Source organism: Musca autumnalis, unplaced genomic scaffold (genome assembly GCF_047663935.1).
Source record: "Musca autumnalis isolate F117 unplaced genomic scaffold, ASM4766393v1 scaffold_4, whole genome shotgun sequence".
Classification (NCBI taxonomy): domain Eukaryota; kingdom Metazoa; phylum Arthropoda; class Insecta; order Diptera; family Muscidae; genus Musca; species Musca autumnalis.
This window is the reverse complement of record NW_027411977.1, coordinates 115,822,648-115,835,884: the sequence shown is the minus strand read 5'-3', so window position 1 is coordinate 115,835,884 and position 13,237 is coordinate 115,822,648. Positions and strand designations below refer to the sequence as shown.

Below are 13,237 nucleotides of genomic sequence, written 5' to 3'. Positions count from 1 at the left end.
GTTGTTTACAGTGACTTGAAAAAATCGCTTTGCAAATTTCGACATGAATAATCGCGGCAAGAGTGCATCGATCAAACTAAATCTGCGCATGTCGATAATAGGCCATTCTATATCACTATGAAAAACAGGCTTAATGAATTCAATCGTGGCCGACATTGGCAAAAAACGAAGGTCGTGGGGGATCGCCCAAAATCGACCGTTGTGCCAGAAAAAAATATGCCGTGCCTGAACGGATAATGCAAGATCGTCATGTTATATACCGTAAGATAGAGGCATCCTTGGGCATTTCTTCCACCAACTAAGGTTAAAGTGGATAGGACGGTTAAAAGTGGAACTCTACAATTTGTTTCCCTGAAGTCTCCTGATTTGATTTCAGCACATCAAGAAAAAGAAGGCGTGGTCAACGATTTTCGTCGCCAGAAGATGCTGTAACAGCGTTCAAAAACCATGTATTGGAGGTGTCTCTATCAAGCCACTGAAAACAAACCAAGACATGGTCGCAAGTCAAACTGTCCTAAGTACGCTTAGTCTAAAAACATTCCAAAAAATTTCAAATGACGCCTGACTAGGTCAGAACGTTTTTTAGCGTCTCTCGTATCAGCTTCTAGTAGGAGTATTCCAACAGCAAAGCCTGTCAATGCACTATAGGTAATTTGCCCTGTTTTTGAGACAAAAATTAATAACAGCGGAATTAAAGGATTTTTTAACTTTTTAAATCATATATGTGTAAAAGTGAGATAAAACAAAGATTTTTACAGATAAATTCGGATATAAGGAACAGCGGTTATAAGCAACTACGTATATAACGAACAAAGCTATTTTTTCCAATGCCATTTTCATTTGTTTTCTTATACACAACATACTGTTGAAAACGATCACGGTAGTTAGTAACAAAAATGTTGTCCCCGCGAGTAGATTTTCCAACGAATTGTTACTACAGTTTTGTATATTTTTTTAAATAACGTTAATAAAGACGAATTTAGTACTCCTTTAAACCGTATTAATGATTAATATGTAATAGAGATATAAAATAAAGCTTACTACTGCCGCTCCGTTTATAGAAAACCACGGATATACCGAACAATTTATCGCCATTACTTATTTTACTTGCAATGAAATTGTAAACAACAATATTTTTAAATTTTTATTTACTTCCTCAAACCAAACTTCCACAATTTTAAGACTTTTTATTGATAAGTAACCTAATAAAATCTCATAAATATCAAACAACGGGCAAAATCGGGTTTTGAAACATAGTAATACCAAAGCAGAAGACTTTCAGTAATGTGTTTTAGGTGGCAAAATCACGGCCAAACACGGCCAATTTAGTATAAGTCTATATGAAGTGAATTTAAGAAAAATAAAATATTTATTTCTGACTTTTTGTGTTTTTTGGTGGTTACCCAAAATGTTTAAGCTATATTATATATTAAATAAATTCCTTTCGCAATTGCCAATCTATTCCATTTTACACAAATTAACATTTAACTTATTTTTCCGCGGTTTTAAATACATTGAAATATGCCTTATAATTTATTTTTGTTTAGTTTTTCTTCGAAATTCTCACTTTTACGGCAATTTAAACCGCGATAATGGCGCTATTTTGAAAAATATCATTCATATTAATAAATTTTGACATGTTATTTTTTCAATGCCAACTAAAAAATTATTATTATTAAAAGTTGCAAAATCGACTTTTTGCCTCAAAAACAGGGCAAATTACCTATAGTGCAATGGATGAAGAAAATATCACCTTTAGTCCCAATTTACATTAGGCGAGTTTACTTGCGGAAATTGTCAGTTTGAAGGAGAGAGAGGTGAGGCATATGGTAACCCTTTGCCTCTCAACACCCTCTCTCACCAACAAACTGACAATTGCCGCAAGTAAACTCGCCTAATGTAAATTGGGACTAACATTAATGTAAAATAGGTAGGCGAAGGTGGTCAAACAGGGGGGGCTATCACAATATTCGGTAATGCATCTAATTTTTCCATTTTTTGTAATCACGCAATTTTGATCGGATCGTCAGGGAATTTTGTTGGTTAATATGGGTCCCAGAGGGGAATGAGCATTTTGATTTTGGTGGCAGTCAGATAATATTCCGTAAAAGAAATGTTTACCAGTGAACAGCTTATGCACAGGGGTAGTGGTGTAGGGTATCACAAAGCCGGTCCCGTCCCGAATATAGCCTTTGCTCACTTGTTTCCATTACATTGCAATTTGTTTCGGTTTGTTTTCGTGTATTTTTTCTAACCCTAGCGTGCAGCGAGACGATGTACTCCAGGCACAATTTCAAACAAACTAGTATCAAATCGTAATATTTCCTTGCCATCAAAAAGTCGGATTCATTACGTAACCCATTACAAGGTAATGGAAGCAAAAGTAACTTCTTATATTACCCCTTACTATGTTATGAGTACAGTGGCACAGAGCGTGTGTGTCCGACTAAAAATCCGAGCATTTTGCGTTCAAGGGAACCGTCGGGCGGGTACATTCTTTAAAAAAAAAAAAACAAACATCATTTAGTGGTGCAGATGTAAGCGTTTTTCCCTATCACTTCAACTTTCGCGGTTATGAGTCCCCAAAGACCTGAGGCTTCGATGTCAAAAGGTATCACTTTGTCCGTCACATATCTTCTAAACTGCTGGGAATAATAAGGAACATTTTTCTTGTTGGTTGTATGATGTATTTTGATCGGTTTGATATCTGCAGACTAAAATCCGAGAAAAAAGTATAATGGAAAATTTAACTTGAAGATGAAGTTTAATGGATATTATGTGCTCACAATTTATTTACAATTATTATCCTTTATCCCTTTTGACATCAAAGCCTCAGGTCTTTGGGGGCCAAAACCGCGTTGATGATGGACGAACCAAAAAATGAGTGCTCGCGTTTTAATTTCTATATCGAAGACCAAAATTGGTTTCTTTTTGTTATGCGTTTTGATGCATGCTAGTGTTTAAAGATCGTTTATAGTGAACTGTTGCGTAAATGTTTGTTTATTTTTATGAAGTGAATTAAAGTAAAGATTTTCTTGGGGAAACTTTAACACTATTCCGTGGAAAGACAACTTTTACTTTTACATAAATATTGAACACTTTCTGTTTATGTTCTACACTGATAAAAAGACATATTGCTTTCTTCTAACAATTACCAAGTCGAATACGCACATTTACATACACAACCCTGTAGGAAGCCTGAGGGCATGTGTTGACATATCCCCACTTTGTCTATTATTATGGTGACTTTGTCAACATGTTGTCGATTGATACTTTTACCTTAATAAGAAGAAGCATTGTTTATACTGACAGCTGATAGCCCAACTATGCATCTTTTTTTTTCTTCATTTTCTTAATTGTTTGGTGTAGAATAATTTTGGCGGTTCGTGAAAAAAGTGTTCTTGTAAAAAATCAATAAAAACTCGTAAAATACCGAGTGTTTAAACTAAAAATATATATTTTCAATACCAACAAGAATGAGCAAATGAAATTATAAAAGACAAGTGAAAAACAGGCAATTTTATATCAAAACAGAAATTGTCAGACGGCTGAAAACATATGTGGTGAAATATCGACAATTAGAGATTTTGTGTAAGATGCCGACAATATTGTAGAGTCTGATGAAAATATTGTTCCATCCTTTGAAAATTTGTTGACACCGAAATTAACTTTGCGGGAAAAATTAAAAAATTGGTAAATAGAAACCGCGCCTTCCAGAAAATGCTTGGAGCGGCTGCTAGCAATATTACATGAGTAAGGTTTAGAGGTTGCGCTTTCAGCAGCAGCTTTAGTGGGAAAAACACAGGTTTCTATTAGAAAAGTGTTTCTTTGTAGTTATTGCAATATTGGTATTGAGAATCAACTGAAAAAAGTATGACGAAATTCAATTGGACATAAATATTGATGGAATTCCATTATTAAAAGTTCCAGAATCCAACTGTGGCCAATTCTGTTGAAAATAGTTAATTCTGCAGAGAAAGTGAAAGCATTTCCTGTAGGAATATATGTGGGTGGTACCAAGCCAACATGTGTAAAAGATTTTTGTAAAGACTTTATTCAGGAAGCTCATTTGCTGAAAACGGATTAATTTTGAACGACAAGAAAATTAACATAGTGTTCCGCTGTTTATCATGCGACACGCCAGCTAAAGCCTTCGTTTGCGGTGTCCCAGGCCATACTTCAGCTCACGGTTGCACTAAGTGTACACAAGTTTCTAAGAAAATTGACCATGTGTTTTCATATAGTACTTCTAGTGGTACTTTAATTTCTGATGAAGACTTTACATATCGAAAATATCCAAAGCACCGCAGCCAAATATTTAAATATGAGAAATCTCCACTGTAAGAAATTGGTTTTAATATGGTAACACAAATCCCGATCTAGGAGTAACACAGAAAAAGATGATTCGAATCATCCAAAATAAAACACAGGAAAAAAACTTCAAAAGAAAATATATCGAAAATATCGTCGGAACTTGTGAAATTAAAATTTTCTTTTCCAAAGGAGTTTCCACGTAAACCTAGATCTTTAGATAAAATTCACAATTGGAAGGCCACTGAATTTCATCAATTCCTCGCCTACACAGGCATAATTGCTCTTTATAACAACGTACATAACGATATTTACTATGAATTTGTAATTTTACATTGCGCTATAGGCTACTTAGTAGTCCGAGACATATTTGCAGTAATGTAGACACAGCTCATAAACTTCTGGAGTTATTGGTTGAAAGTTTCACTTTTGTATTTGGTGCGAATAGCGTTTCTTTCAATGTACACAATTTATTGCACATAGCATCTTGTGTTGAGATGTATGGACCTCTCACGTCTTTTTCGGCCTATGATTTTGAAAATAAGCTTCAAACTTAAAAAAACATATCCGAAAGCCATCTTCCATTCTTCAACACATTGTGCAAAGAAAGCAACACGAAGTATATGTCGAAACTCAAACAGACAAATTTAAGTACAAAGGAGCAGTGTTGCCGTTTTGGACATTTCGGCCCAAATTTGGGCCGAATAAAAAATAATTTATAATTTTGGGCCGATGGGCGGCCCAAATCCATTTTGGGCCGTTTTCATGCTAATAATTTCATGCTAATAAAATTAAACAATATTTTGTAAAATATCAAATATTAGTCTTTGGGATATTATTACATGCTTACTTTTACTATTGGATGGATTTGAAAACGTAAAATAAAACAATTTGGTTGGTGGCATAAAAAATATAATTTTCACATTAAAACTTAATGCTAAGAAGGTGCTCCTAGTAGTTTAATGGTCACTTTTAACTTTTAGTTACCCGGGTTTTGAAATATATTTTTCATGATACTTAAGTATTTGGTAAAGATTCAGGCATTGTGTTTAGAGGTGGGCGCGTGTCGTGCCGTGAGTAGTGCGTGTTCGTGCCTTCCCGAAAATCGCCGTGTTTGTGCGTGTCGTGCCGGAATAAATTTTTGGCCGTGCGTGATCGTGTTTTTTTGTTCGACACGATTTTGCACGACACGACTAAACACTACCTGCACTATGTGTCACGATCGTGCTAAATTTTTGTGCTCCCTTTAGAAGTCGTGCAAGAGACCATAGTAAACAAGAAAATCGAACAAGAATATAAAAAGTATTTATTTAAAACATTCCACTTAAATTTTTACAGTTTGATTTTTTTGAACATGTGGGTTAAACCATTTTGGCGCTGAAGGCCTCATATGTATTTCTTGCTTGTTTTGTAAAGTAGAGGGAAGAGATTATTTTCATAGCTAAACAGGGACAAGTAAAAAGAGAAATCATATGGTTTTGCTTTTACTTCATTGAAGTAAGAACATATTGTGCAAAAACAAAAAACTGTTATATGTATTTACTCCCTTTTTGTACTTGCCTTTTCAAGAATAACACATCAAACATTAGTTCTATTTGGGTTTCTAACCAAAGCTGAAGTTACACATTGCTTATATTTGATTCAGTTGATCTTAAGTGTTTGGTCAAATAAAATACGATAGTGATGTCGAAGCAGTCAATTCAGACTGCAGTGTATAAAAATGACCCCAAACTAATATTGTTTCCAAAAATGGATGCAAAGAGTGTGGTCTGGAAAAACTTCCAGCTTATAAGGTACGATGGGGCCATTGTCGACTATGTATGCTGCATTTCATGCAAATCGGTATTGCACTATCAAAGCAAGACCGGGACGGGATCTCTATCGCGACACAAGTGTAATGTGAACTTACAAGATGTCACTACACAATCAAAAATATCTGATTTTATCAGTAAGAGTGTACCACAAAATGTTGTCAACCAACTATCCCGTAAGCAGCTTGGACTTATTGCAAAGGATTTGCATCCACTCAGTATTACTGAAGGTAAGACATTTTAATTCATATCAACTCGTTTATGTGTTCTTTCATTCATATATTCTAGGAAAAGGGTTTCAAGAATATGCACAAGCACTCATAAATATAGGAGCACAGTTTGGGAAACAACAATTCAAAAATCTAGTCATTTCCAGAAAAGTACTAAGTAACAAAATCATGTCTGAGGAATATGACAAATTGAAGCATCAGATCATGGCTGATATCGAGGGCCAAAAAATTTCATTCACAACAGACATGTGGACCGATGATTATACTCAAAGGAGTTTTATTTTCTTTTGTGCACTACATTAATGATAATTTTGAACTAAAGGTAGCACTTTTAGGAGTAAGAGAATTTTTGGACGAGAAGAAAACGGGAGAAAACATTCTTGCTAACATAACTACCATTCTTAAAGAATTTGATATTGAACACAAGTTGGGGAATTCTGTATTTGTAACCGACAATGGTTCCAACATTATTTCGGCTCTTAAAAGTTTTAAACGTATATCATGCGCTTGTCACAATTTGAACTTAGTTATGGATGATGTTATTGTAAAACACCCTCTTCCCGAATTGAAAATACTGATTGACTGCTCAAAAAAGCTTGTAAAATATTTTAAACACTCGGAGCTAAACAACAAATTGTCGAAAACATTAAAACAAGATATTAGAACGCGTTGGAATTCAACATATATTATGCTTGACAGCATATACCAAGTCCAGAATGAGATTAAGAGTATTTTGCTAGAAAAGAATGAGTTGAATCGTATATCTGACTTAAAGTTTTCATTGTTAGAACCTCTTTTGGCTTTTCTCAAAATTTTCAAAGAGTGTTCCGAAAAATTAAGCTCGGAAAAATACCCTACTATGCATATTTTTACCCTTTGGTCTGAAAAGCTATTGAAAGTTTGCTCAGTTGATACCATTGACTCTCAATTCATGAAAAATTTGAAAGCTAAAACTAAACAATCATTGCTTAAACGCTTTGTGCCAACAATGGCACATCTTATAGGGACGTTTTTATTTCCGCCGTTTAAGGAGATGAATTTTTTATTAGAAGATAAAAAAAAGACGTAATAGCTAATGTAAAAGCAATGTTACTTGATATACAAGGTGAGAACATAGAGTGTTCTAATGATGAGGAGGAAATTACAATGCCACATTTACACGAATTTTCAGAGTTTTTGGATCAAAATTTGGCAAAAAGACGAAATATTGAAAAGTCTCCAATTGATACAGAAATTAATACATATTTAGCGAGTGCCGTATCTAGCCAGACTGATATTTTAAACTTTTGGAAACAGTCGAACCTAAAATATTTAAAACAATTAGCCAGGAAAATTTTGGCCATACCCGTCAGCTCAGCAACGAGCGAGAGATTTTTTTCCACATCTGGAAACATTCTCAACGAAAGGCGAACTAGACTTTTGAGCTCTAACTTGGACAAAATACTGTTTTTAAATAAGAATATGTAAATGTTTTTTTATAAGTAATTTTGCAATATGTATATTTTAGAACATATGAATTTTTTGAACAAATAAATGTACAACTATATCGATATATCTTTTCTTTATTTTCGTGCGTGAGTGTACGTGTTCGTGCCTTCTCGAAAAACGCCGTGTTTGTGCGTGAAAGTGCATAAAAATTTTGGTCCGTGTTCGTGCATGTTCGTGCCTAATTTTTTATGCACGCGCCCATCTCTAAATTGTGTTCATAAATAAAAAAAAAATCATAATAATTTGGTGGCGACGGAATCATGTCAAGCTAGTGTTTTTTTCTATTTTTGGCAATTAATTAATTAAATAATTAACAACCTTAAGAATGAATTTCAAGCACATAGTTCAGGTTTATCCTATTTATATCGGAGTGTCAACTCAAATTGTCTTTTTTATAAAAAAAAAAATAAATAAAAAAGAGCATCAATATATTGACACTGACTACAAAAATAAATCGTACCAGCTCGAAACTTCATAAATATTTGTAGGCACAAAAGCAGACAATTACATTTATGCACTCTTACTTAACAGAAAATGAAAAGTTTGAAATAAAATTTGATGTTTTAGTGTTTTATATTAAATTATGTACTAGATCAAAATAATAAGAGAATAGACTATAAAATGACCCAAATACCCCCCTTTATTACAACTCTTCTTTTGTTATAGTTTGGATTTTGCGTACAGATTTATAGCGTTTCGGCTAACTTAAAGTTAAAAGTAATGAATAAAATTGAAGGAGGACCTTCTTTGTATTAACGTTTAGTGTGAAAATTCCACTTTTAATGCATCCAAATTGGTTTTTTTGCGTTTTCAAATCCATTCAATAGTAAAAGAAAGGATGTAATAATGACCCTAAATCTACTAAATACAATAACTCCATATAAGGTAACCTCAAACGAAGTTGTGCCTATTATGAACCAGGTATTACATTTCCCAGACTTTTAGAATGTGACCCCGATTTAATAATAACAGATTGGAATTTGCTAAGACTCGGTGAAACTATACTTACTTTCATCTCAAAGAGCACATCTTATAATACCTTTGGAATTTTTGTTGTTGAAAAATAGTGCATATTCTTGAGGTAAATGGCTATCTGCGAAACCATCTTTTTGTAAAAGCGTTTTGCGGAGCCAACTATAGCTCGAAAACGGATGGGCCGATCACAGTATATTTTTGTAAGCGTTTTAGGAACCTAATAAAATAGAATAAAAAAAAATATTTTTAAAAAAATTTTGAGCTGTCAAAATTTCAATTTTAACGAAAAAAAATTGACTGTTTTTGACAAAAAATTGGGCAAAATAATTTTTTTTTTAATCTGTCTCGCTTAAAGGCAAGCGTTTTATGTATTTAATAATATAATATAAGGTCATAAGAAGATAGGTCAATTCGTTTTAGAGCTATCTTTGGCACCGACTTCAAAAACTCTGCTTCGAGAAACATAACTTAAAGTTTATAAGATACATTCAAATCACAATAGATTGTTGCCTTCCAATCATTATATCTCAGACAATTTTTTTGCGACACACTACCTTTACGTAAAAATAGACAATATTGTTTTCGATTTTTCTAAAAGTAATAAAAGGTGTCTATGAGAAATATATAGTTTTGTTTTAATCGCTTTTAGGAAAATTTTCAAATCACAATAAATTGTTGCCTTCCAATCATTATATCTCAGACAATTTTTTTGCGACACACTACCTTTACGTAAAAATAGACAATATTTTTGTTCGATTTTTCTAAAAGTAATAAAAGGTGTCTATGAGAAATATATATTTTTGTTTTAATTTTTAATGTTGGACCGTTTTAGGTCGTTTTGGGCCGCTTTTAAGAAAATTTTGGGCCGAAAAAAATTTTTCGAACGGCAACACTGCAAAGGACATATAATTGTAGAAGCCTTTGTTAATGATTTCTTGCAAAGAACCTAATAATTTGTGTTCTGTGAAATCGGACATTTCTATAAAAATTTAAGGAATAATAAAAGAAGACAACGTCTATGTTGAAGGGCGGCGTTTGTTGGGCATGGAGAGTTTTTTCGAAGAACCTTTACAATCCTGTGATCTAGGCATTTTTAAAACTAATTTGCTGTTAGGGGTAATGGAGAAATTTTTATTGTCTGATGTTCAGTACAAATATTTATGCTTGCCTTTCTCTACCAACTTTATAATAATACCAATTCTCAACAGTTGCCTTCCACAAAAATGTCGAACGAACAACCCCAACATTCCAAAGGAAACTAAAATATTCTTCTCCACCAGGTAATTTTTAACATTACTCTCTCAAAGTTTTAGTGCGTACCAATGACAAACATTTATTCTTTCGAGATAATTCAAAGAGACAAGGTAACTCTAAATTTCAGTGATGTGAAGAATTGTCAAAAAAGGTCGTTTTATATAAAGGTTTGTTTACAATGTCCGTAAAAATTCTTGATTTATTTATATATGTATATTTTTAGATGCTACTCAAAAACAATACAACACCTTAGTCGATGTATTGGCAGAACAAAAAGTTTTATTAGATCGCATAGATAACTTAACCGCGGTCACTTCCAATCAACGCCGAAAAAAACTTAAGGAATTCGACTCAAGCAGACCCATATGTTAATATTTATCGTTACTGTAGTACCAAGACAATGAACAAAATTTATCTTCTGTTTTTTATTTTATAGAAACGACAGATGAAAACACTTCTTGCTGGCAATGCTGAACGAAACTTACATCTGATATTTGGACACGATATAATAATGAGTTACAATGTTAAAGGATTATTTGGCAAACATTTTCCAATGTCTATACAGCTATAATAGGTAAGCAAATTTATGGGTTTTTTTTTTAATTGTACATGTTTCTTCTTTTCCATTCCAAGATGTTATATCAACATTCAGTGAATCATCTGATAAGACTTATAGATTAGCTTTCCAACGGCAGGAGAAGAAATTTTTTAAACTGACAAGTCGCAACAAAGAAAACCGAAAACACGATGATTTTTATGACAATGAAAATTACATTATTATTTAAATATTAAAAGGTTTAGCCAGCCTCTAAAATATTGCCTTTATTTTGTGCTTATGCAAATTGGACCTTTTACGACTTTTCAACATTATATGTTTTTTCTTCAATATATCTTCTATATATATAAAAAGGATGATGTTAATTACTACGCTTATAACTCAAGAACGGCTGAACAGATTTTGACAATTCGCACCAACTCGGAATTGTCTCATGGCAGAAAAGGATAAAACCTAAAAATTTTTTTTTCAAGAAAGTCAACACGGTTTGCCTTAACCAAATTTAAATGGAAGGTGCTTACACCTGGGAAGTTTTTGCAGATTCTGAAACTAAAATGGTCATAGATGAGAAATCTCAAGAAACAAAAAAATCGCCGGAGGGAATTTCAAATAAATCGCGATTTAAGTTCACATTTTTAGGGGTTCTTTTGGTTTTCACGATTTTACTTGGAAATCGCGAGTGCTATGTAAATGAGCATAAGGAAAATGTTGTAGCTGTGAAAATTCTCCACAAGACTCACCTTTATGATATTTTCGTAGGTCTTACTGTTTTTGAGATATAGAAGTTCAAATTGAGACAATGCACTGACTGTATCCCCTTTTAAAACAATATCATGCTCAGTGCGCCTTAACTAACTTTTGATGAAAACCGCTTACACATGGGAAGATTTCCCTGATTCTGAAACAGCAAGGTTTATAGATAAGAAAAATTAAAAAATCAGAAAAAATCGTCGGAGGGATTTTTAAATAAATCGCGATCAAAATTCACAATTTTAGGGGTTTTTTGGGTTTTCAAGATTTTGCTTGGAAACCGCAAGTCGTATCGAAATGAGTCTAAAGAAAATGTTGTGGCTGGGAAAATTCTCTACAAGACTGGCCTTTAGGTTTTTTCGTAGGTTTTACCATTTTTGAGATATAGAGGTTCAGTTCGAATTTTTAAGTTTTTATCTTAAGTCTTCAAGATTTTGCTTGAACCCGCAAGTCATATCAAAATGGAACTAAAGCAAGTGCTGAAGCTCAGAAAATTCTCTACAAGATTAGGTGATTTATTTTTTCCTAGATTTTACCATTTTCAAGATATATAAGTTTAATTTGGGAAATTGCAGTAATGACATTGTTTTATAAGGAGGCGATACAGTCAGTGCATTGTCTCAATTTGAACTTCTGTATCTCAAAAACGGTAAAACCTATGAAAATATTATATGGGTCAATCTTGTGGAGAATTTTCACAGCTACAAAATTTTCTTAAGGCCCTTAAATCGCGATTTATTTGAAAATCCCTCCGGCGATTTTTTTTGTTTCTTGATTTTTCCCATCTATGAGCGTTCTAGTTTTAGAATCTGTAAAAACTTCCCAGGTGTAAGCACCTTCCATTTAAAATTAGTTAAGACGCACCGTGTCAATTTTTCCACAAATTTCTATAGAGCTTCGCGTTTGGAGTATACCTTGACACTTATTTGGACAGTTTTTGGGGAAAATGGTATATGAGCCAACTGTGATGGTCCATTGTACGCCTCTGTTTTGTGAATTTTTGAATGTTGTATAGAATTTTTTATTCACAATCAAATCGATTTTCATTTATTTTCAAGCGTCTTTTTAGGAAATTAACAGCGAAAAATTGTTAAAATGAGAGGGCTTAGTTTATAGTTTGTAAAGATTAGTGGTGGTTTCGGTCAGATTCCGATTAAAAAGATTAAGATAATAATGCCGAAGGTGGTTTCCACAGTTGTGAGGAAAAAGGTACAAATCCAAAAAAATTGTGGGTTATTTGACAAATCAACAGCTCCGAGGTAATTTCATTGGAAGTGAGGTTGTGGCATATATATATATATATATATATATATATATACTTTTGAACTGTAAGTAAAAACATCTTCGAAAGATCAACTACCGATTTATGCGGTAAAAAATTTAAACTGTACCAGATATATATTGATACTGTTCAGATCCTGTCATGATACTAAAAAATGATATCCCCACTGAAAAGGAGTATGAATGCAATCAGTTTAGTTCCCGCAGAGCTGGAAGGCAATTACAAATGGCCAAATACATACAGTCTGTCGCAAAAGTTAGTATACACCGTTAAATCCAAAATGTATTAGGGATAAATATCACTATAACTTATTGAAAACAACAAACAATTAGTTTTATTTGATAGACAAGAAGGTTGTCTTCCGTAACAACAATTAAAAGTGCGCAATATTTGCATACATTAGAAAATATACGGTTCGAATCCCAAAGATACCAAAATTTATATCGCAAAAGTTAGTATACAACGGAGAATCCTCGTGGAACTGTCTAAAAAATTCTTGATATTTTTGAACAGAATGAAACTAAATCTGTACATAAAATCATAAAGAGTATATTAATTGGTTTTAATGGCAGTTATAGTA

The 13,237-nt window shown here is 33.1% G+C and overlaps 1 protein-coding gene across 1 annotated transcript in view; it reads left to right on the top strand.

Moving 5' to 3' along the window:
* Positions 1-10,441, top strand: part of LOC141403048 (uncharacterized) — a 45,669-nt gene extending 35,228 nt beyond the window's left edge. Inside the window, exons 4-5 of the mRNA XM_073985213.1 lie at positions 6,097-6,352; positions 10,293-10,441. Of these exons, the coding sequence (XP_073841314.1) occupies positions 6,097-6,352; positions 10,293-10,441 (405 nt within the window). The remainder of the gene's footprint in view (positions 1-6,096; positions 6,353-10,292) is intronic.
* The last annotated feature ends 2,796 nt before the right edge of the window (positions 10,442-13,237 follow it).